This window comes from Parasteatoda tepidariorum, chromosome 8 (assembly GCF_982258835.1).
Source record: "Parasteatoda tepidariorum strain Cologne lab strain chromosome 8, Ptep-v5.0, whole genome shotgun sequence".
Taxonomy (NCBI): Eukaryota; Metazoa; Arthropoda; class Arachnida; order Araneae; family Theridiidae; genus Parasteatoda; species Parasteatoda tepidariorum.
The window spans coordinates 82,849,835-82,875,597 of NC_141762.1; the positions used below are offsets into that span (position 1 = coordinate 82,849,835).

The window sequence follows — 25,763 nt, forward strand, 5'->3', positions numbered from 1 at the left end:
GATTTTTTTTTTTTTTAAATTGAGTTTGCGAAAAAAGCGAAAATTGTTAGTAAAGTTTCTTTTTATGGTTTTGAAATCGAAATCATGCTAGTTGTAAATGGTTAAAGAAGCGTATAGCTTTGTATTAAAGGATTTTTAGCCATACTAGTTGAGAACGTTTCAAAATCGTTAAGGTAAGAAATGTTCTCTACCGTAAACTTTATAGTTAATTGCTTGAACAGACTGCTGACCATCATTTTACAATAATTTTAGAATGGAAATTTTAACAGTGAGTGGTAAATATTAAATAAAAAAAGAACACATCAAATGTTTGATTTTTGAAACAATTTCATTGTATCATTTGTAACTTTAAAGTGAGAAAAATATCTATACGTTTAAACAATAAAAGGCTTGATTTTTGTCCTTTACGCAAATGTAACTGGAAATAAATATTATTCAGGATAAGAAAAGTCTTTTAAAATTCAAAACGTCATATCCTGGAAAAACGGTCTAATAATTCGACTAGACCTTATATATATATATATATATATATATATATATATATATATATATATATATATATATATATATATATATATATATATATATATATATATATATATATATATATATATATATATATATATATATATAAATATTTATATATATATAGCATAATAAAGACAAAATTATAAAAGGAAAGAGAGATTAACGAAGAAAATTAAGAAAAATAATAAGTTTTATTTACTGCTCATAAGCTGCAACTAGATAAAACTCATGAAATAAGGTCAAAAATATAGAGGAAATAAGGAAAATATAATATTTTGAGTATTATTCTGTATTTTCCTGAATTTTTGTTTTCTCTTTTTGCTTGATTGTTTTATTTTGCATTTTTTATTTTTATTTTAATATTTTTGCTTAATAAGTTCCATTTTCGTTTCAAATTTTTTGGTGCTCCTCACACTTTTGTGTTGATATGTTTTGTTTATACAATATTGGAAGGCACCTTTATTTTCTGATATAATCGTGTGAGATGATGACGAGATTATATCTTTCCCTTATTTTATTTTATTTTCCAATTTTTTTTTAAATTTAAAATTTTCTAAGAAATTTTTAGTTTTTTTCTGTTCCTTTGATTATATCTTTCCCTTATTTTACTTTATTTTCCAATTTTTTTTTAAATTTAAAATTTTCTAAGAAATTTTTTAGTTTTTTCTGTCCCTTCTTTTTCCTTGTTTTCTCTATATTTTTTTAACTGGTATATATATATATATATATATATATATATATATATATATATATATATATATATATATATATATATATATATATATATATATATGAGAAATTTAAAATAAATTTGAAAGTTTATATACAGACCATATTAAACACTTGCATGAGTTATTCGATTCTTTTTGATATTATTTTAAAATTTCATAAAAATCCTTTAAAAAAACGATACCAATTACCTTATTTTGAAAGTGAAATCAAAGCAAAATAAAAAAAGTTGAATACATTAAAAAAATGTGGAGCATTAAAGAGCATTAAATGAGCATTAAATGGAACTGAAACCAATGTCTAACATTTCGTTTATTTTTTATATGTTAACTAGATTCAATATACGTATTATTTACTACATTCTCCTTACTATTATCTTTACTATTTCCACAAAAGAAACTTCAGAAGTAAATTTATCCTTGTTCGGAAAGAACAACATATCCTTTCAATATGCAAAGCATAATGCCTCTTTCGAAGCACACTAGCAGTGGATTCAGATTTCTCATGGATCTATAAATATATTCCGTCGATATATGGTAAAATTTTATTCCTTAGAAGAAAAAAACATTTTATTACTCACGAGAAGAATAATATACCTGGTTTAAGAAAATAGCTTGGCGAGATCTGATTTTTCAAGGTTTGGCAGAAAGAAATGCATAAATCCTATACCAAACGTTACTAAATTAATCCAAATTCTTTTCTGTCGCTGAGTCTATAAGAAAGGAAAAGTTTCTAAGATACACAATAGTAAAGTAAGAACAATAAAATCCGGGATTGCTTTTCTTAAAAAATGAAGTGGTTCTTAAGATTGCGTTTCATTATTCCTTTCTAAGATTACTACGAGCAATAAAAAGAAAAATCTGACTGAGAATTGTTCTAAAAATGAAAAAAAAGGAAAAATAATTTTAGAACTTAATCCAGACATGAATATCTTAGCAGCAGAAGAAATGAGAGAAAGAATGTGTTATTTTTTTTTTCTTTTTGAGATTTCTTTTTTCCTCATTGGCTATGTTTCACGACAATTGTCAAAGTGTTGAAATAAAACCATGTTTTTTTTTTTTTATATTTTATTTTTTGATGGGACAGCGATGGAAATATATCGGAGCTTCAAACACAAAATGTCAGAAAAAAAATGAAATGACGTTTTGGAAGAGGATGAAGAAAAATAAAAGAAGGGAAAACACAAATCAAAAATCCCGCTTTTAGGGGAAACTTTTCTTTTTCATTTTTTACATCTTTTTTTTTCCCCTTCCAACTGCCGCAATCAACGTTCTCAAGATCCATCGCAAGTAGTGAGTTAGTTTATGCTGCACTTAATCAAAATATAAAAAGAATTTTTCTTCAGTCTTCTTTGACATGAAATCTTGAGAAAAATAAAAAAACGAAGTTTTCGTTACTGAAGGAAACTAAAGATGAGATATGAGTGCATATGCCATTAAACATTCATGCAACTTTTTTATTATGCAAATTTTGGATAATTAAATTCACTGATTCATAAAAAATTTACTTTTATACAATGAAAAGGTTTATTTTTTACTTGAAAGATTTATTTTCATCCTTTTTTCAAAAAGAAAAAAGTTTTGAAAGTAAAATATGAAAGAGTTGAAATAAAATGTTACAAATTGAATCCGAATATAGCCGGATAAAGTTTTAAAGCTCCGATTTAATTGTTTCCGTAAAATCTGTCTGATATGAAATATAAATTCTTTAAAAACAAATTCTGTTAGTTACTAAAAATACATATACAATTAAAAAAAATTATCAAATGCAAAAATAATTTGCAAAATATTGCAAAATATTGCAAATATTGCAATTAATATTGCAAAAAGGCTGTTCAAATATTACGTAAGCATATTTGTGCCAATTTCTGGCTTTTCTTCTTTTTTCAGCAATATTAAGCACGTAAGAAAGTTACAATGCCCCCTCCCAATTTTTGCGTTAACTTTGACAACAGTAATCCAGCTTTAGATTAAAGTCAAGAAGAAAAAAAACATTAAATAAAGTTCAAATTTCAATCCACTTAAAAAAAAGTTTGGAGTAGAATATTCCTCAGGAGTTATTATTATTATTTTTTTTTTTTTTGTTCAAATCAGTTCATTTTTGAAACTCTTCGAAGAAATTTCTTTGCAATTTTTTCTTTCCTCAAATTTAACTTTTCTCTAGCTTTGAAATTTTTTTGTTACGTTTTTTATTTTGCTTTTTAAAAGTATTTTGAAGTAAAGGGGAGTTTAATTTCTTACGTAAGGATTAATCATACCCATCCTTCCCCTTGTCAGCAAATCTAAACAAATCACAAACCCAATCTTTTCAAGTGAATATTTTTGTCTAGTGCTTACTTAATATTTGAATGACCCCAAATATAATTTACTAAAACTTAAAATATTTTTTAAAAAAAAAAACTATTGGAAAAAGATCATACTAATTTTCTGAATAAAAATAATTTATATTTATAGTAAATATTCATAATGAAATTTTAAAGAAAACCAATACAAAGTATTTCGTAAAAACAACCTTTAATTTATTTCATTTTGAATCTTTTGAAATACTCAAAACAGTAAAAAATAAACATTTACTGTTTAAAATGTTACTGCTTGTTTTTTAAAGTTGAAAATCTTTATGGAAACGAAAAAGTAAAGAGCTTTCAAAATGTCACAAAAATGGTGTTGAGGATATATGATGGCAGTATATGATATGTTATAAAGATGCTATAGATGATGCGGGTATATTTAATGTTAGAACGTGTTTAGTTTTTTATTGAAATTAGGAGAAGTTGAAAGACGACAATAAGAACTTTCAAGTTACAAACCGCAATCAAACAAGTTTGGATGTTGTGTACCCCTGATTCCTTAATTGTGGTTAGTCAAATTTTAAAAACATCTTTTTTCTGAGTTTAAAAAACGTCAGATATTTGATACCACTTATAAACATATTTTTTTGTCTTTATTTTTAATAAAGGTTTTAAAAATATACATCATTGGTAGTCTTTACGGAACACCCTGCATATTTGCTTCTATAGTATTTTATGATTATTAAACCAACTTTTAATGTAAATAATGAATAATAACGCAATAAATTTTTATCTGATTTACTTAAGTTTTTGACACCTTGTGCTTAATACCATTGCTGTAGTCTGGCTTGTACTTTAAATTTTCTTAAATGAACAATTGTTGACATAAAAAGCGATAAATAAAACAAAAAATCACTCTAAGTGTCAAGGTCTAACAATTATCAAGTCAAGAAATACAAGCGTTGTAAAAAATAATCATACGTAAAAATAAAATGTCATTAACTGTTAACATTTTAATGAAATTCGTTAAAAATCGGTATCATGTATTGTAAGTTCAATGGCATCATGTCTGCGAGTATAAGAAACTTTGTTTTGAAAAAGTGAAATTAACGCTGGGAAAATAAGACTGGTCAAAACTACTAGAATAAAATAAAATTTACCTTGAGGCTGGCTCTATGGAAACACCAAACAACTAAAATTTTTTCCCATACGCTTTGGTAATGATTTTTATAAAATTAACGTTAAAATATAGTTTTATAATCTATGATAAGATGTGATGAAATTTGGTAATTTTATCATGATACGTTAGAACATACCATAAAAATCATTCGTTCCGTCAAATTTACTCCAAAGTTTTTTTTTGGTACTAAATGTATGGTTATACGTGCAAATTTGTGAACAAAACTTTTTAGTTTACTGTTACCATATGAATATAAAATTACCAAATGAATGGCTTAAATACCATGTATTTTGTTTTTATTAACTAGAATTATATTTTTTTAACCAGAAATTTTATACAATGCTGTAATTTTACCAGAATTTGCTCCGCGGGGTAAAATTTATAAAACTTCGTTTTAATTATTAATTTCTTTTAAATTTTATCAAAATCATGTTAAGTATATAATTTTTTCTCCAAGACCAATTCGAATAGACCAAGAGCAACTTTTTTTTAAAATTTGATGTAAAGTGTTATTTTTTTAGTTAACTATTAGTTTGTTTAAATTATTTTATTAGTTAATCCATTAGTTTATTTCCATTATTTCAGTTGCTTATGGTTTCTCTAACATTTTTAAATAAAACAAATTTTGGGTAGGTTTTTTAGAAATTTCTGGCCAATTTCTCGTGTTAGAGCAAATAAAAAGTTATGAAATGATTCAAAAATGGCGTCTTCATTCCTTATGAACAACTGAGCAAATTTCATGATTCAGTTTCAAATTTACTTATTGCATAAAAATGTTTTTCCGTGAGAAGTTTAAAAAACACACTCCAAGTTTTCAGATTTAGCAAAATTTAAAATTCAGTAGAAATTCTAGTATGGCTTAAAATTCAATCAAATTTTAAAATATAAAAAGTAACATAAGCTATAATTACTAAACAACAATTATTATAAATTAAAATATTTAAAATTAAACATTTAAAAATAACATTAAATTTATATCATTAAACAAATTTTTAAATTATTGATTTAAATACATTAGATGTTATTATTATATTTAATGTTATAATTAACTAAATTTTAACTTTCTTGATATACAGAAAGTTCTTTAATTTGGACTAGTAAACGTATCTCCATATGATTTCACTTAATTAAATCCTTATTACTTTTCTTCGATATGTCTTCATATTAAATTAAAAGGGAAAAATCGTAAAAACGTTGGTTCTAATTTACGCATTTAAATATGTTAACGCATTCGCTAATTTTTCCAAGAAAGTATACTTAAAATGAAAAAAAGTACTTCAAAAATTAATTAAACATAGCTAATTGAGAGCAAGAAAAACTTCCAAGCAAATAATGTATGTATTTTATTTTTTTTTCCCATTCAGAAGATTATAGGGATCTTTATGGAGCTTTTTTTTTTTTGTACCATAGACGTGGAACTAATCAGCGCCGTTTTCAACTTCTGGAACCTTGCCCTCCAAAAGAACCACTTGTGTCTGTCATGGCTGAAGGCCTAAGAGGACAGAGAATAGTTGAGGAGTACTGCAGAGGAGATTTACTCAATGGAACACTGCTTTTGGGCAAAAACGGATCAAGTCTTATATTGCTCTTTCTTGCAGATAAATCTTAGAATTGAATCAGCCACTTTCACGGTCTACCTAAATTTTTTTGTAGAACTACATTATTACTTGCTTTGCCGAATCTTTTTCGTTGAGATGCTGAAGTAAATAACATTTTGATCCTAAAAATAAAATATCCTCTTAGCATCTTGCAAAATGTTACAAGAATAATTTTTATATTTAACTGAACTGAAGAATATTATTTCCTTCTTTGAAATATATTTATTTAAACCTCCAAGGAAGCTTATTAAAATGTTCTGTTTATTATAGTATTCTAAATCGAGTATGCCTAATTCGGAAAAAAATTTTCTCCCATTTATAATGAAAGTTGGTTTGTTTGTTTTTAATTTTCCACATTTTAGTCTTTTATGTTTCAGATATAAATAGTAAAAGGGGATTGCAAATACACTTTTTATAAATCCGTGATTATTCCGATTACGGTTCTCTCTTCTTTCTGTGAAAAGTTTTCCTTTTTAAAAAGTTTAGAAGACTGAAATGTTTACTGTTGGGGAAAGTATCATAATACTGGGCAGAACTGTCATATTTAATAAGATATTCATTGCGTAGCTGTGTACAATATATTGTCCCTGAAAAATGTACTCTTCTTTTCTTATAAGTTATTTTTTCTAGAAAACCTTAAATCACTCCATCTTACCTCACATGTGGTGTAAGACCGGGTAAACTCTAAATTTTGAAATACTGGAATAATTTAAGTAAAAAAGTATTAGTTGAAATTTTTACTTCATAAGATAGTTTAAGATAAATATGTACGAAATTCACATATGAAGTAATTATCGTGTTCCTTCACAACGGTTTCCACAATGAATCCGCCTTCCTCTCTCTCTCTCTTGTAAGATTATACTATCTCATTTTTCATTTTGGCTATTTTATTTTAAGGTTTTCTCCCTTCCCTTTTTTCAGACATTACAAAGCATTTTTCTCTTTCTTAATAGCAATTTTTTTTAAAAATTGCATTCTTTTCTTTATCCTGATATACTAAATCGACTTTACATAACTCTAGTACCCGAGGTCATAGGCTATCGAAACGAAACAGAATCCTGCTACTACTTAAATAAACCATTATTATTTGTTAGAGTAAGAATCTTTAGCGAACAAATCTGAGCTAAAAATATTTTCTATAACTCCAATGACGATTAAATAAGGATAGTTTAATGAAAACAAAAGAACATTATATAGTTCAGGAATGGACAATTTTTTTTTTGTCGAGGACAATAATACCTAGTAAAAAGTTTAGTGGACTAAGTAAAAACTTCTAAAATAATAAAAAAAAAACGATAAACAAGTTTTAATTTAAATATTTAATGAGACGAATGAAATTGCGATTTAATTTTTAAAGGTTCCTCATTTTGATGTTCCAAGTGAGATGTACTAATTTTAAGGAACAAGGCTAAATGTATGTCTGTTAGTCTACTTCTGAAACGATTTTTTCTAAGGTTCATAGTTGAAAACACTTGTTCACATATATAAGATGAAACAAACATAGACTGTTTTTCTGGGCATAAGATATTAAATTTGGGAAACTAGCTTTTGGTAATGATTCGTAAAACTCAAATTTCGGCATATATGGAAACAACTGCTTCAGATGGCGAAATCTTTTGCTATTCTTTAAAGAACTTCTACTTTCAACATTTTACCAATTGAAGCGGTCTGCGCTAACTATTTCCATCAGTTTATGTTTTGTAGTACAAAAATAGAGAAACTAAAAAGGTCATCAGTACTTTGTTGAAAAAGGAAGAACAAAAATAGCTTTAAATAAAGTATACAAGAAAATGGGTGTATATTTTTTATATTCGCCATGGATCGGCAAGTTAAAATTTTGTCCGCGGGTCGGATAAAACCTTCCGGTGGGCCACAGTCAGCCCCCGTGCCGTAGTTTGCCCATCCCTGATATAGTTCATACAGTAAAACTTATCTACACAGATACTATGAATTCATCAACAATAATTAGACTCCCAAGATGGAAGAAACAAACACTTGTGGGCTTCTTTACTGGGCATTATCATTTCAGAAAACACCTTCATAGAATGGAACTTTTTCAGTATAAACTAGTATGCAGGAAAAGCTACAATGATATAGCATCACATTTTATATGAGTGCGATGCCTTTGCCCTTACACGATTAACTACTTTAGGCACTCTTTATCCTAAAAAGCTACACCTCAGCTCCATTAAAGGACTGCCAGACTTCATAAACAAAGCAGGTGAAAGTGAAACTAGGAAGAATTGGATTTGCAGCATTTGGCACAAAATTCTACAAAAGCAGAGGTGCCTCACATCAGACAAGCCCAAGCAAAAGAAAAGAGATCAACAATAAGAAAAGAGATCAACAATAAGACGCCATCATGGCAGTTCCATCTTCTTACGTTGTAGAATGTAATTCAGGGAGTGCTCGCTAAAAAGCGAAAATAATTACTCTAGAATCGAGGTGCCCGTTTCCTCCCACTACCTCGCCTTATCGCATTATACCTGCAGGAAAATTCAAAAAATAAACTCCAAATTCAGAAAGGAATACAAAGTATAAAAAGGATAAAAAAAATTATCATTTATAATGGGAAAACCACGTTAAGAAGGGTAAAATCGCAAAAAACACGTGCAGGCTTTGAATCTAGAGGAGACGAAAGGTTGAGATAAGTTGAGGTTTCTCCTAACAGCGTAATCACCTCGATATAAAATATAAAGAAAGAGGATGAGGTGATTTGTTACTCCCATGTTCTACAGAAAGTTTTCATCTCTTTGATGCCTGTTTCCACCTCTATGAAATTGCTAATGGAATTTCAAACACTCTGTATTATCACAAGCAAGGTAAAGTGTCCTACAAATTACTTAAATTTACAACACTGTTAAAGTTAGAGATATTATAAATAGTTATTATAGTTGAATTAAATGTATTTTTTTCTACAAGACGGATGCATTTTTTTTAAAATTGCAGTAATGCTTTTTTGGGAAAAAAATGGGGAAATTTGATGCCAATTTACGTTTTGTTACGTTTATGTACGTTTAAAAAAAATTACGAATTGAATTATTTTCACAGTTTAATTCTATAAATGCTTCAAAATTTTTACAATGGATTGGAATTCCAGATTTATAAAATTATTGAACCCCATTTTTTAGAATTTTTAATCTATCGGCAACGCAATAAACTGATTAATAACGAAAAATATTTTCATAAAACTAGAGGAATTTTTTTTAAAATTTAAATATGAAACTTAATCAAAATGTAATAAAATCTATATTTTATTTGATATTTATCCCAAAACTCTAGATAAATTCTTTTAAAAATAAAGATTTGATAAGAATAAATATATATTTTGTGAGACTTTATATTATGTATTTTTGGTTTCGAAGCTAGAAATATACAGCTTAAGCTTAGAATGTCCAGTAAATTATCAAAAATCTAAAAAGTATTTCATATGTTTACGTGCTGTAAAGTTTAAATGGCCTAATCTGAAAGAACTCAAAACATAAACCTTCCAATAAAGTCAGTTTTTTGAAGAATTATCTATTGGCTCAAGACACTCAAAGCTCTAATATTGCCTCTGAGTTTTAAAAAGGGAGGTCTTCATTTTTCTTGGGGAGAAATCAGACTTGCTTCACTTTTTTTCTTGAAATTCAGATAGGAAAACTGGAGTTTAGAAATGGGATGAAATAAAATGGAAGAAGCAAAGAAGGGAATTTATATATCTATATGGTGGTAGAAAGCAAGATTGACAAAAGGCAAAGCCTTCAATCCGGCAGTAAGATGGGAGACAAACAGGAGAAAAGCGATGGTGGCCGAAAATTCCCGAAGGCTAAAGAAAGCTCGACAAATGGCTCAGCGCCAACCAGTGCCTATAGACTCCAAATCATGACTTGACTGATGACTGCTTTCACTTTTTGAAAATGGGGAACAAGTGCATATTGCTGACAGAATAAGTCTTAACTTTCATATTTTCACTTTTTCATGTTTTTTTTCTGCTAAACTTTTTTGCAGAAAAAAAAACGGATAAGCTTCTGAATTGATAGTGAAATAAGTTTTAACAATAGTATATTGGCAACTTCTGTTTTACTCTATAATACCATAAAACAGAAGAATCTTAGACTTAAAAAATGTTTTCACCAGTATATTGCTGACAAAATAAGTAATATTTTCTCTTTTTCATGATTTTTTCGACTAAACTTTTTACAAAAAAAAAAGATTAATAAGCTCTTGAACTGAAAGAAATAAGTTTTATAAATAGTGCATTAGCAACTTCTGTTTTACTCTATAATACAACAAAATAGAAGAATCTTAGACTTTAAAATAGGTTTTCAATTGTACATTGATAACATAGTAAGTCTTAACTTTCATATTTTCCCTTTATCATCCTTTTTCTGCTAAACTTTTAAAAAAAAATGGATGCGTTTTTGAATTTAAGATGAAATAAGTGTCAATAAATAGTATATTGGCAACTTTCGTTTCACTCCATAATGCTATTCTCAGTAAATAGACGAATCTCAGACTGCAGAAATGTTTTTAATTGCAAATTGCTGAAAAATCAAGTCTTAACTTTCATATTTTCCCTTTTTAAAACCTCATTTTCATACTTTCACCGTGTTCTTCACATAAAAAATGGAACCTTCTAGCTTCAAATAAGTACATGATTGTACTGCAAATTTCTGTGACACTGCATTTTGCTTTAATATATTGGCTATTCCCACTTTTCCTAGTAAAACTTTTCTCAAAAAATATAAGAATATTCAGGTTTAAAATGATTATTCAACTGTATATTACTAGCAGAAAATTCGAAGCTTTAAAAAATTGACTACTTCTTATTGTTCCTTGTAACCTTATTCACATTAGTACTACAGACATCAGGAAGTCATTCCTCTAGTATATATAGTGGATGCATTTATCTATTCACTATTTATATTTAGTGATAAATGAATTAATTACACTCTAAAATTTACACCACTAGGTTAGTGTTAGTGAATGCTTAAAAAATGCTTCAGTTACTGACCTTAAAAATGGATCTTTAAAGTTCATAATTCATCATGACCTCAAGAAAAAACCAGATTTGCCCCTAAATTCTTTCTCAAAACATATATACCTACTGACCAAAAATTAACATTATGCTCGCAAAAGTCACCTTCAGTTTAGGATTCCGTTTGAGATTCAAGTGATTTGCTTGTTAAATCAAGGCGAGTAGTGGAATGAAGCAAAATAGTGTAGTGCTGCCATCTGTCAGAGATTGGAGGAGTTGCCTGTACGTTGCCAGTATCAATGTAGAGGGAATGCAAGAGAGATGCTCTTCGGTGCACTTGCTGCGGTTGTTTCCGAGACGTTCGTGTATGTAGCATGATGCTTATACAACCGTAAAGATGAGTGTACACCATTAATTGAATCAGGATGTTTTTTATATAAACAACATAAATTAAGATTCACAGTACGTAATTTATTAAAAATTCTCAGAGTGTGAAATTTGATCTGAAGCAATTGCTTATGTAATATTTTATAATTTGAGGGTAAACAACTTAAATTTTCTATATTATCAGGGCAAATGATATTTTCAAAATCTCTAAAATTTCACAAAAAATTATATACTTTCTCCGAAAAGTCATAACTTTTTTAACAAATTATTAAACCCTTTATTATTACCCCTTATATTATTCGATATAAGAAAATGTCAAACTATTTATTGTATTTTTTAAACTATTTACTGTTTTTAATTTAATTTAACAATGATTAAAGTCATTTTTTAGTTGTATAACGTAAACCTTCATAATTTTAAAGAGCGGAACTAAAATTTGATAGCAATTGAACAAATAATTTCCCTGAACAAAATTTTCAAAAAATGTAAAATTTTTATTTTTTTAGGCCTTTGGCTGATTCGCTTTCACTGGAGTAAAATACGCAGAATACATCATTTTCAAAAACTACAAAGCAACGCAATTTAAATAATATATAAACAACTAAAAACAAATTTGTATAACGTAAAATTGTAAGAAGTTGCATAATGCAAACCTCTTTACTTTATTTTAAACTTTATAATTTTAAAGAACAGAACTAAAATTTGATTGCAATTGAACAAATAGTTTCCCAGTGATAAATTTACAAAAAATTAAAGAAAAAAATTTTTTTAGGCCTTTTGGTTTATTTGCCTTTACTGGATTAAATGGGCAGATTTTAAAAAAAAACTGCAAAGCAAAGGAATTTAAATAGTATATGAGCCACTAAAAACAAATTTTATTTAGTATATATTTTTTACTAACAAAACTATTAATAGTATTACATTTATTAAACTTTTAAACAACTGAATAGTTTTAATTAAATGTCCTTATTATATTAAATTATAAATCAATTAAATAAACATGTTTCACAAATCACTATTTAAACAAAATAGAATTTAGTTAAGATGTCTAACCATTATAACTTCTTTAATTATTTATAAAAATAAGTTGGAAATTAGAGAACATTTACAATACACAGTAACATGCTAATAACAAACTTCAGAATTAAATTTTACGGACAATCTAGTTTTGAAACTCATTATTCTATTAATGTTTTTCGAGTCATTTTATTTTTAAAAACTATAAATTAATTGTTTCAAAGAAGGTAAAAGTTTAAAGCTTAGAATAATTTAAATCTCAAAATATAAAAGATCTCAACATAATTACGTGGCAGTAATTCAATTAAATGGAAATAATTTTGTTGAAAAGTTATAAACTGAGGAGATGATTCTTTTCTTTTCTCAAAACTCTCTAATGAACTTGGGAAAAGCTCTTTTCAAAACTCATTGAAAATGCTTTTTTTATAATTTCCACAAGAATGAAACTAATTATTGATAATTTTGTTATTTATCCATCTTCGGTTTCAATCTAAAATGTTGAAAACCATTTAGCCAAATTATTTTAATAATGTGGAGCCTTTATAACAATGCACACTATTTCATATTGTGGTTTTTTAAATGCTTATTTCGCAGAATGTAATTGAATCGAACATATTTTGGGATTTCTAGTTGTTCCGAATGTAGTTTTTTCTGTTTTACTGAATTATAGAATTCATTTGTTAATTTTTACTTTTAATTGCAAGTAAAGCGGAAATAATTTCTTCAATCGATTACATAACTTCCATCGGTCTATTAAAAGCATTTTAGTTTTTTTTCAGTGAACAAAATTTAATGTATATCGAACTTATTGAACCTATTTACATAAGATCTAAAATTTGATATTAAAAAACTTTTTATACATTACTTTATTGATTTTGTCATATATATTTTTACGTTCACTATGATTTTAGTTACTATGCTTTTTAATTCACATTTTAAAAAAAATTTCTATCAATAAATATGCTTAGAAAGAGTGCTTTAATGAGAGCTAGATTATATGTATATGTATATATATAACAAAATAAACAAATACAAGAAAACAAGAAGAAAGTTAAGAAAAACAATAAGTTTCATTTATTGTGCATAAGCTGCAAGTAAACAAAACTCATTAGATAATTTCAAAATGAAGTTAAAACAAAGGAAAATTATAGACATATGCAAAAGAGGGGGGGGGGGAATAATAATAAAAAATAACAGATTTTAAAAAAAAATGATTAAAGATTAAAAGATTATATCTTTTATTTTCCGGTTTTTTAAAAAATTTCATGCCTTTTTTTCTCTTTTTTTTTTAATCTGTTTGTTAGTTTTTTCATTATTATTTTCCCTCCCCTTTTGCATATGCCTATAATTTTCCTTTGTTTTATCTTTCATATATATATATATATATATATATATATATATATATATATATATATATATATATATATATATATATATATATATATATATAGATAGATAGATATATATATATATATATATATATATATATATATAGATATAGATATATATATATATAAATATATATATATAGATAGATATAGATATAGATATATATATATATATATATATATATATATAGATATAGATATATATAGATATAGATATATATATATATATATATATATATATATATATATATATATATATATATATATATATATATATATATATATATATATATATATATATATATATATATATATAGATATAGATATAGATATATATATATATATATATATGCATCTACAAAAAATTTAAGAAAATAGAAATCAAGTATAGCAGCTTATGATAGATAAATAACAAAAAGATAACACTATATGATACTTAATTATGTAAATGTTATGTTTAATTGTGTTATGCTATGTTAAATTATTTTTTAGGTTATGTTATGCTATGTTTTTGTATTTTCTTTACATTTTACAGCTTAATTTAAACCACTAAGCTATACTTCATTGGTATAACACTTCGGAATGTACTTAACTTAGGTGTACATATTTCATTCAATATAAAATTATTTTATGCTTAACTTTGCACTTTGAAACTTTTTTTAATAAAATATATTACCCCTTACTAAATTTCATAAAACATCAAATCCATTAAAATAAAAAATATGAATTATCTCTCACCAACTATAAGATAGATGGTTGCCGGTAAACTTGCGATATAACATTCCTAAGCATTATTTAACGAAGATGCTTCCGTCGAATACAGGTTTGTACAGAGTGACACATGTTATAAACGAGCTTTTAATACCTTCACTTCCGATAACGGGCTGATACAGGTGTCCTCAAAATCCGGGACTGTCATAGGTCTTTGTCGTAAGTCTTCTCTCATGTTTTCATTTGACACTCTAGTTTCACATAATTTCGCAATTAATGGGAAATTAGTGTTACCAGAAAGACGCATTTTTCTGCGTCAAAATTCCTATTAAATATTAAAATGAAACTGTTTCACATTATTAAATATTGCAAAGGAAATTAGATACTGTTTTTAATATAAAATAATTTAAGATTGTTGGGGTGGAACCGATGTGATCGTTAAAATTAGTACCTATCTGCATTGGTTGGCCAATAATAAAATTTAAAACTTCAACTAAAATTGTTGCAAAAGAAAATGACTGCATGAGGAGAAAAAACAATTAAATAAACTGAATTAATGAATCAAACTCACGAATTAGAATAAATTTTTCAGATTTAATGTCATATATGCTGACAGGTTATGAACATTACATCTGAAAAATTTATTCTAATTCTTGAGTTTGATTCATTAATTCGTATATATAATATGTTGTTATTATAATATTTATTATAATTGCTTTATTTGCAATATAGAAACGCTATACATTTCAAAATATAAAAAGTGAATTTTTACACCATTCAATCTTCGAAGTTTTACGAATTTAACACAAAAAAATTAATAGTTAGCCTTATTTTTATTTATAATTATAAAAAGTTGGTATTTCTAATATATACTGCACACTGCAAGGACTAATTTCAAGTTATAACTCGTTCAAAAGAGCTGCATTCAAAAGTTTTTATTTTTTATTAAAAAATTAGCCAATTTTATTAGTATGCAATTACCATATGCTTCGATAATTAAAGTTCGTGAGAAAAAAAATTTTGGAATCATTTTATTTTGTAATGACTAAATTAAGTATAATTTTATAATTCAAAACTAAATTTAACTATATGTTTTTACCATTTAAAATTAAGTGCTACTGCCTTCCATAATTGAATATCATTAAAACTTCCTATCCTTTCTTCGCTCAGTAAAAAACATTATCTTTTTCCTATAAATTCCAAGTAAAATTGCTGTTTAAATGAAAATTGTAACTAATAATGACATCATCTGCAGCATGTTTCGACATGTTTAACGTTTCATTTCCTTCTTGATGTAGGTTTCTTGGATAAGGAGACGAGATTTTCACGTCCTAACAGTTGGACTGGATACTTATACCACGGATGACCGCTTCGAAGCTATTCACATGGAAAAGAAAAACGACTGGACTCTGAAGATTAAGTTTGCGCAGCTGTGGGACGAGGGATTGTACGAGTGCCAAGTCAGCTCTGATCCGAAAATTAGTCTATTTGTGAACCTCAGTATTGTAGGTGAGTGGATATTTAGAGATTTTTCTTTTTAAAAGCCCGTGAAATCTTTTTATAGAGAAGCATTTCAATAAATCAGAAGTAACTTAAAATGAGATATATTTCGTATAAACTGAGAATAAAAGTATGCTCAAAACTACCGGAATATGGTGTTTTGGCTGTATGGTAACACCAAAACTCTTTTACGTATTTTGGTAAAATTAACTATACAATATGATTTCATAATGTGTGATAAAATGCGGTAATAGTGGTAAAATTTGATATTTTCATCATGTTATCTTAAAGCATGCTCAAAAGCCTTTCTACTTGATTAAATTTACTTTGCAGCTTTCCATTTTTAACTAAATGTGTGGCAATAATCTTGAAAACTGGAATTTTATACGGCAAAATACAGGTATCAAGTTTTGCATTTTGCCATATAAAATTACATTTTTTAAAATAACATAAAAGTTTGTATATCTTACAATTAAAGTTTTTTTTCGACTATTACTGAATAATGTGGCGTTTTTATTTCTGTTAAGTAAAGAATTAATATAAGTCTTGTTTTTAAACAAGTAACATTTAATTATTTAAAATATTTAAGAAATAGCATAACTATATTAAACCAATTTAGCATTTACATAACTATTTTAGAATTAGAACATACAATTAATTCAACTTATCATTTTAACATTAATTCTTACGTGTTCTTAGAATAGATGGAGAGAGAGACTTACCCAGTTTAGTCATGGTTTCGGTTTCAGCCCTTTACTCACTCTGGCTGATTGCTCTTTTGATTGCTTCCCCAACCCTTTCCTTCGGCTGCTTTCATATCATATTTTTTGCCGGATAAAAAGTTGCAAATCTGAGGAAAGGTCAAGTCCAAAAGTTATTGTTGTTTTCGAGTTTGTCCCATGATGGGGGTGACATTGTAAGGTTTAAACCTAATTGTTTATTTGAATTACTTTATCCGTATTTAAGTTACTATTTGCCGATGGAGATTTCCCACGGTAGTTTTATTTAATTGAAGACTTTGAAATGTTCTAAAAATCTAATTTTTGCCCTTTCACTGGATTTTAATTTTGAGTGACTATAAGCGTCACAATAAATTAATAAAAAATAACAAATACTTATTAAAAATTGTTTTTACGTTAAATTATCTTTGAATAAACAAATTTTGTAATTGCTAGCAAGAGTTAATTTTTTTAATTAGGCTAAATATTACTCGAGATATAGCGAAAATAAATTTAACATTAATGGCTCCAAATTCTGAACGCACTTCATACCTAACTATTTGGATCATATTGTGGCTACCCTCATATATTGAGGTTCAGAAAATCAAATCAGTCAAAAAAAACAAAATATTTATTCAGAGAAGGTATGTGTTCGATCTTAAAATATCGTTTGCACTAATTAATTAGCATGAATGTGGTTACCTTATTGAACCATTAAAAATGAGCCCCAGTACGTGAAATTTCGATCATTAAACGAAACAAAAATTATTAGAAAGTCTTTTTTTCTCTAATGAGTATTATTTTCAACAATTAACATTGGAGGGACTTAATAATAATAAAAACTTCAAATAGCTAAAATAGCTAAATTACCTAATAGCTAAAACGCTATTGTTAAAATTAACAATTAAAATTAACAAAATTAAAATTATCAAAAAACACTTAAAATTAACAATTATTTTGGATTGAAACTTTTATTACTGATTAAAAGAAATATCTTCCAAAATAATACTGTGTTCTATAAATTCAATGAATGTCGTAATCAAATACAGAATTTTAAAAAACAACAAAATGTAATTTTTAATAAAAAAAAATATTAAAAAAATATTATATAAATTTAAAATATTAATTATAAGTCACTTTCTTTCATTTCATTTTGAAGGAGGCAATATGGCGATTTGGATCAATGAAATATACAAGAAAGGATAATATTTTCATTCAACGAATCTTCAGAAGTTGCCGTTTAGCTTGAAAATTGACTTGTTACAATGATGCCAGTCAAGAGTGTGAGTTTTGACAATGACTCTGGCTGACAGTATTAAATTTTGAATTAATAAATACCATTAATGGCGAAGTCAGAAAGATTGGATTAAAATTAGTGATGATTATTCGGTAGAAGTAATCGGTTGAAAAAGTTGAAATAAGCGTAGAACAAAAAATAGGTGAAGTTTCATTTAAGTTTGAAGAGTTTTATTTGACGCTAATTAATAATCGATTAAAGACAAAATATCTTGTAAATGAAAGGTAATAAAATTAAAACAAGATAGCACGATACATATCAATCAAGGATATTAGAACGAATTATGTGTAAGGCATAACAACGATCTTTTCACACATTGCATTTTTGAGAGTTGCCATTGACGTATATCTTAGTAGAACAGTTAGCTAAAATTAAAACTCTTTGTAAGTCTTTAAGCTTTAAGAAAATTATCAAGCAAATAAAATTTAGATCTCAATATAATATAATTCAAGGTGTATTGTCGTATATTTTTCTCCTCAGTGCGAAGCATAAAATTTGTGGGGAGTGAGATGTTTTCGACAATGTCAACCTTCATCTATGAAAAGGTACCCTACCATAGAATCGAATTAACATGTCTTATATACTAGTGAATTGGAATTGTATTTTCGTTGTGGTAGATACGCTAAAGTACTCCCCCACCAGAATTCTATCCGTTATAGAATTCGATGCGGATATTAGAACGGATATTTGAACGATTTATGTGTAATGTGAACACGCCTACCTTGGTAGAAACACCCACTTCGATCTGAACACGCCTACTTCGATGGATTGTCCACATTAAACAGTTGACTCGCACTTGTGACTGCAACATTATCCATCTCCTCGCACTGTTGCTACTCAGTCTCGTATCGATCACGTCCGGATCACCAATGTGGGGAGTGAGTTGTTATCGACAATGTCAACCTTCATCTATGAAAAGATACCCCACCATAGAATCGATTTAGCAGGTCTTATATACTAGTGAATTGGAATGGTATTTTTGTAGTGGTAGATACGCTACAAATTCTACCCAATACTTAAATTAGCCTTTTATTGAAATGTTTATGGAACACTTTTATTCGAAATAATTTATCAAGCACTTTTAGATAGTTTTCGGAAATTTCGGTTAAAAAACAATGTATTTAATTGTTATTTTTTCATATTGAAAAGAAAAAGTAAAATAACAATTAATAAGATCGTATTCAAACTGTTAACTGTGAGAAAAATCGTTTATTAACTGCTTTCATCTTATACGGTTAATCAACCAGAATTCTATCGCGCCAACTAGGCTTACCTAATGAAGACACTTTTAAAGCTTGTTTCATATTATAGCCGTAAGAGAACATCTATCTATCTTATGATTGACGGAATTCCTGTATTCTATTCAAGTCATAAAGAGTCTCCAGTGTCTTGCACTCCCCAATTTGTTAAGCTGAACTATTAGAATACGATTCTCTTATTTACGAATAGATAGCAGCGGTATAAAGCTGCTTAACACAAAAAAGTCTAATATTTCTCAACTCAGAAACAACCAGATAGACTAATTAAACTACGTTCCACGATTCCTTTAATAAAACACAACCTAAAACCAATATCCATTACCCAATGAAAGTTCAGTGAAATTTCTTTTTTACTGTTTTAAAACCCTGCTACTTGTAAATACATAAAAAAACCATATAGTTTAGTATTTATGGCTTTTAAATTACACTAATTGTAAACTGTGTCAAAACTATAAAGGAAAAAAATGTTCTTTGCCATAAACTTCACTGTTATTTGGATAGTCAGACTACTTGCAGGTTATTTTACTGTAATTTTAGAAGGAAAATTCTAACAGTGTGGTAAATAATTTCACAGATTCCAAAATCAGTTGAATCAACGAACCGGAGCCTTTTTTTTCTAAGAGCTTCAGAAAAATCTATCCAAAAGTGATTACTTAAAAAAATTTGGACAAAAAATTAACTGAGACTTAAATAAACTATTCACTCTATCCTTCACCCTATACCGAGCCGAAAGTAATTAGAAATGACGTGAAAAGCTTTTACGAGAAAATGTTTAGGCTGTTATTTATCGTGAGGGAAAGCTTTTGAAATTCGAGCCGCTCTCAAAGAGTCTTTTTAAAAATATAGTAAAAGTTTTTCTTTTAACCTTGTATCGTTATTAAAGGCGATACACTTTACCGACATTAGCGTGACAGTAATAGTTACAATTTTTGCAGATAAGTAAGAAGCTAAAATAATAAGCTTGCATATTGAATTTAAAATTAATTTGCGAGCGTATTAATTTTTTAGTTGCAAAGATAAGAAAACATTTAATTTTCGGCAACAGAAGTTTAAAATATTTTAAAGACACTTTACTGTAAATGGAACAGTTTTACAAAGCTTTAAAGTTGTGATTTTTTGCATTTTTTCGAAACAATTGCTTCCTATTAAACAATCAAATATGTGATTCAAATGAATTGTGAATCATTGTGAAAAAATAATTCTCTAAAAATTTTCCCTATAAAAAAATTGCTTTCAGGTTGACCGTGATTTTTACCGTAAATTCAATATTTATTCTAAACAGTAGTACGACTGTAAAACAGTGGTATTTTCACTGGGATTAGAACACAGGGAACCTGTTCAAAACTGTTCAAAAAGCAAACATGCAAGCTTCTGAACAATCCGTAGCACATTATGAAAACTATTACAAAAGCTACCATGATTCTCAGATAATATTTTAACTTTTCCTGTAAAATTTGCAATTTAAGATGAAAAACAAAATTGTTTGCCACGAAACTACATTTTACAATAATATTACTACTACACGAACAATAATGTTACTACTACACGAACAATAATATTACTACTACACGAACAATAATATTACCTATCACGAACAATAATATTACTCGTCATATTATAATTTTACAATAATATTACTTATCATGAACAACATTTTACAATACTATTTTAGAGTTATATCGTTAAATTGTGTTTCTGAAATAAGTTTTTCAGTGGATCTAAAGTGCCCTTTACCACATGAGCAACATCTGTATGTCTATAACTTGACGTGTAAGTAGAAATTAATAAAGAAAATGAATAAAGTGTAACTTTTGGAAAGAAAATAATGAAACTTAAGTATCAATAGAAAACATGAAATAATATTACCCTTGTAGCATAAAAATATTGAAGCAACCATGCACGAATTAATTTACTTCAACAACGCATTGTCTACAGCAGAATGCGTTGCAATAACGTATCAGGTAAGTTAAAAATCTAGCATACTTATCAATCGTGCAATATAAAAATCTCTCCCAATTATCATGATATGGCCTCAGAAATATTTCTAAGATAGTGCCGTGTAAATGATTACTTTTGTATAATGAAATAATTCTGTATTGTTATTTTTTTAATATTTCTGGATGTTAAGTAAGAATTTAATATTTCTGGGTTGTTGTGTAAGATTGTAAAATTTCAGGGTAGTTGGATTGTTATCGATAATTTAGAAATATTCCCAGTATAATGAAATATTCCACACCGATAAAAAAAAAATATGGTCAGAACTACTAGAATATGGTAAAATTTATCTTGCTCCTGGCTATCTCAGATCACCAAAAATCACGATAATTTTTACCCGAACAGTTTAGCTCGATATTAACGAAGATTATTTAATAACGAAGCACTTTAATATTGATTTGAAAAAAATAAACAATTAAATATGGTTTTGTTTTTTACTAAGTCATTTGGTAGTACGGGAGGTAATTTATCATGACTTCTTAGATCATGGCACAAAAACCATTTATTTGATGAAATATATATGATAATTTTGTAATTTTACTAAATGTGTGATAATAAGAACTATAATTTTAAAAACCTGAATATCCAGTAAACCGTTACCATAATGAAAGAAAATTTAACGAATTAATTGATTAAATACGATATATTTTAGTATTGTTTAAAATAATTATTGCTCTCTTTTTACCAGGAAAATTATCACCATACAAGTACGGTAATTTTACCAGGATTTTTTTCTCCAACCAGTATTATTTCAAAACTTTCTACTGTTTCGTAGTCAATGTAAAATCATTCATGTAATTTTTTAGAATATTTTTATCTAACTCGTGTAATGTACATGAGATGTAATTTTACCAGTTTACAGAGTTCCAGAAAAGCACTCTTTATCAGTTATTTTATATTCCTTGTTTAAAATGTTTACTAAAATGTATATACATTAAGGATCTAAAATTAAAAATTAAAATTTAAAAATCCCATTAAAATTAAAAGAATCACTGCTGAAAAGGTCTAGTCAATATACACCAAAACCTCTCAGTTGGAGAAAAGAGAGAGGAGTTGAAAAATTTGAAATCCAAAGAATCGGTACTGATGATGACAGGACTAAAAATAATCAAATCAAATCCTTTTGAATTGAGGGAGGAAATAAAGTGATGTTTAAATTTTGTTAATAAAAACACCTCCATTTTAAAATTCAAACTGATTTTAAAAAGTACCCTTTCGTCTTTCTCACTTGTGATTCGACATATTTCAAAAGGATTTTAACATTTCCCCCTAAAATACTAATTTGTGACACTTAAATTGTAAGCGCTTTGTTTCTACGTGTTTGACAAGGATTCTAAATACATTTATTAAGAGGGTTATTTAGTAAAACTCTGTATACTGTACAAGGTGAATAACTGTACTGTAAGATAATAACTTTTCTGGTTCAAAAAAAACATAATTCTGGTTAATAACACCAAAATATACGCTATTTCAACCATTCGTTTGGTAATTTTTCTATTCATATTGTAATTGTTTACCGGAAATTCTGGTTTTCACAATTATATATCTTATTACTCTACATTTAGTTTGAAAAACTGAAAAGTAAATTCAACCAAAAAAGTGATTTTGTCATGCTCTGAGATATCGTAATAAAATCTCCAAATTTTATCACATATTATAAAACTATATTTTATTGTTAATTTTACCGAAGTCATTACCAAAGTGCTTCCATAGAAATAAGATAGCATTTTGCTGGGCACAATAAATTTTACTATATTCTGGTAGTTTTGATTATACATTTTTTATCAGTGTAATACTTAAATAGTGGTATTCTTTAATTCTTATGTAATTTTAATTCACTAAACAATCAATTTTTCAGTTGCAAAAGCAACAATTTTAGGCCCACATCCACTTTTCCTGAAGACTGGCAGCTCCATTAACTTGACATGCGTCATCACCCAAAGCCCTGAACCACCAGTGTTCGTATTCTGGTATCACGACGATAGGATGATCAATTATGATTCTTCAAGAGGTGAAATCTCTATGTACAAGAGCTCAGAAGATTCAACTACCAGTCGATTATTCATCAAAGATGCAACAGCAGAAGATTCTGGAAACTACACCTGTTGTCCTTCCAACACGCAAGCAACAAGCATTCCCGTATACGTCTTAAACGGTACTTATGGTACTTGTCATGTTTATAATTTTATTCATTAATACCTAATTTAAAGACAAAACCATTAAATTAGCAATTATTATTTTTATCAAGACACTGTATTTTAGTGCAAAATGGGAATAAAGCTTGTGCACTGTAAGAAATTCCAAAAAAACGGCACTTTGGGAGTATCATTCGTAAAATCTATTTTGCCGCAAAATCCATTTTACCGTAAAATCCACTTTACCGAAAAATATTATACAGCAGTTTTTACAGTAATATTTACTTAATTGGAGAGATTCCGTGATTTTAGTGTAGTTATTACTGTAAAAAGTACGGTCGTCCCGTAAGAAAATCCGGTTAAACTAGATCGGGGTGTCGGTACCTTTTACCGTAAAAGCATCTTTACTAGAATTTTGTTACGGAATGAAAAGTTTGATAGAATTTTTTAGAGTTATAATTAATAATTACAATAAATTACCGAATCTTTCGAATTCAATAAATATTACTGTGAAAACTTTGCGCTGTAATATTTTACGATAAAAATTGTTTTTAAGTTAAAATCAATTTTCACGAATGATGCACTCAAAGTGCTTGTCCTTCTTATCGTAATTTGATTCGGAATTTCTTAGAGTGTGCTTTATTCACGCTATTATATTCACGCTATATTTCTTAGAGTGTACTTTATTCACGCCGCCATTATTTCTTCACGTTGTTTAGCTTTATTCAGTATATATTAGTTAAATTATTGAAAATTAAATTATAACGAAGCTTGGAAAATTTATTTTTGTATCAACTATTTTATAATGAGAAACTGCATATTTTTGGTTACCCCCACCTCTACAAGTTTTGCTTACTGACCGGTTGCTTCAAAACCATTTTTGTGTATTGAGCATATACAGGCAAGCATACAAGCATGTCAGTAATAGCATAAAAATTATGTCTTAATATAGCTTTAAATTTTTAAACAGTTATTTCGTATTCAATTTCTTAGAGGCATAAATGTTTTGCAGGTCGTATACGTTTAATCCGTCTTGATAATAAAATACTGAGTAATAACATTATGTAATTAAATCATTTTGTAATATAATGAAGGAAAACTACAAACAGGTTCAAGTCTTTAATTTTGAATCATAATAAAAATGAAAAACTTAATCATACCAGAAACCAAAAAAGAAAAATTACTTGCACTATTAAATATAGAATAAATAAATAATTTAAATTTAAATACAAAAAAATGTTTAATATTTTCAAATTTGACCGCCATTGCATGACCAGATCTTTTTTGTTGATTGAAAAATGGTTTTAGACCTTTATAAATGTTGTGTTTGCAGATATACAGTGTAAACAAAAATGCAGATATACAGTACCAGTACTTTGGATGCATCATCCGTAAAATCCATATCACCGAAAAATATCCATGTTTACAGTAAAATATGCAGTAATATTTATTTAATTAGAGTGACTGAGTGATTTGACAGTAATTATTACTGAAAAATTATGATATATCAGATTTTTTGGTCAGTAACATATTCCGATAAAAATGGATTGTACGGTAACGGCAGTGCCCGTACTTAGTACCGTAACTTGATACGGAATTTTTTTGCAGCGTACAATTAATTTGACCCAAATTTTTTTATAAACCACTAAGATATGAATTTTTTTTATAAACCACATTTTTTATAAACCACTATTATGATTATTTTTTTTTACTTTTAAAACCAAACAAATTGAAACATTTATTAAATTAGCTTCGTTTTATGAAATGAGAATTTTTTTTAAAAAATCTGTATGCAATTATTATTGTAACTTTTATAGTTATTTATTATATTACAATGGACTTAATAAAAAAGTAATAAATATTTTTATTAACGATAAGAAGGAAGGAATTAGTTTGTTTATTGATTATTATTCATTTTATATGATTTTATAAAAAAAATATTTAAATAATTTTGTAAGAAGAATTTTATTTTATTTTATAACCGTCGTTGAACAGCCGACCCAATTTTTGGGTTTATGATTACTAATGTTCAACTCATTAGCCTTGTAAATTTGAACACAATCCAGAAGACAA

The 25,763-nt window shown here is 27.2% G+C and overlaps 1 protein-coding gene and 1 long non-coding RNA gene across 3 annotated transcripts in view; one reads left to right on the plus strand and one right to left on the minus strand.

Annotated features, from left to right (window-relative positions):
* The window catches only part of LOC139425683 (uncharacterized), a 55,557-nt gene extending 38,379 nt beyond the window's left edge, over positions 1-17,178 (minus strand). Inside the window, exon 1 of the long non-coding RNA XR_015435916.1 lies at positions 17,008-17,178. This is a non-coding gene — a long non-coding RNA (uncharacterized LOC139425683). The remainder of the gene's footprint in view (positions 1-17,007) is intronic.
* The window catches only part of LOC107436612 (opioid-binding protein/cell adhesion molecule homolog), a 484,171-nt gene that overhangs the window by 442,258 nt on the left and 16,150 nt on the right, over positions 1-25,763 (plus strand). Inside the window, exons 3-4 of one of the 2 annotated variants that reach the window (XM_043048555.3) lie at positions 16,084-16,294; positions 23,414-23,719. In XM_043048555.3, coding sequence (XP_042904489.2) covers positions 16,084-16,294; positions 23,414-23,719 — 517 coding nt within the window. The remainder of the gene's footprint in view (positions 1-16,083; positions 16,295-23,413; positions 23,720-25,763) is intronic. The other variant, XM_043048563.3, reaches the window with a different exon arrangement.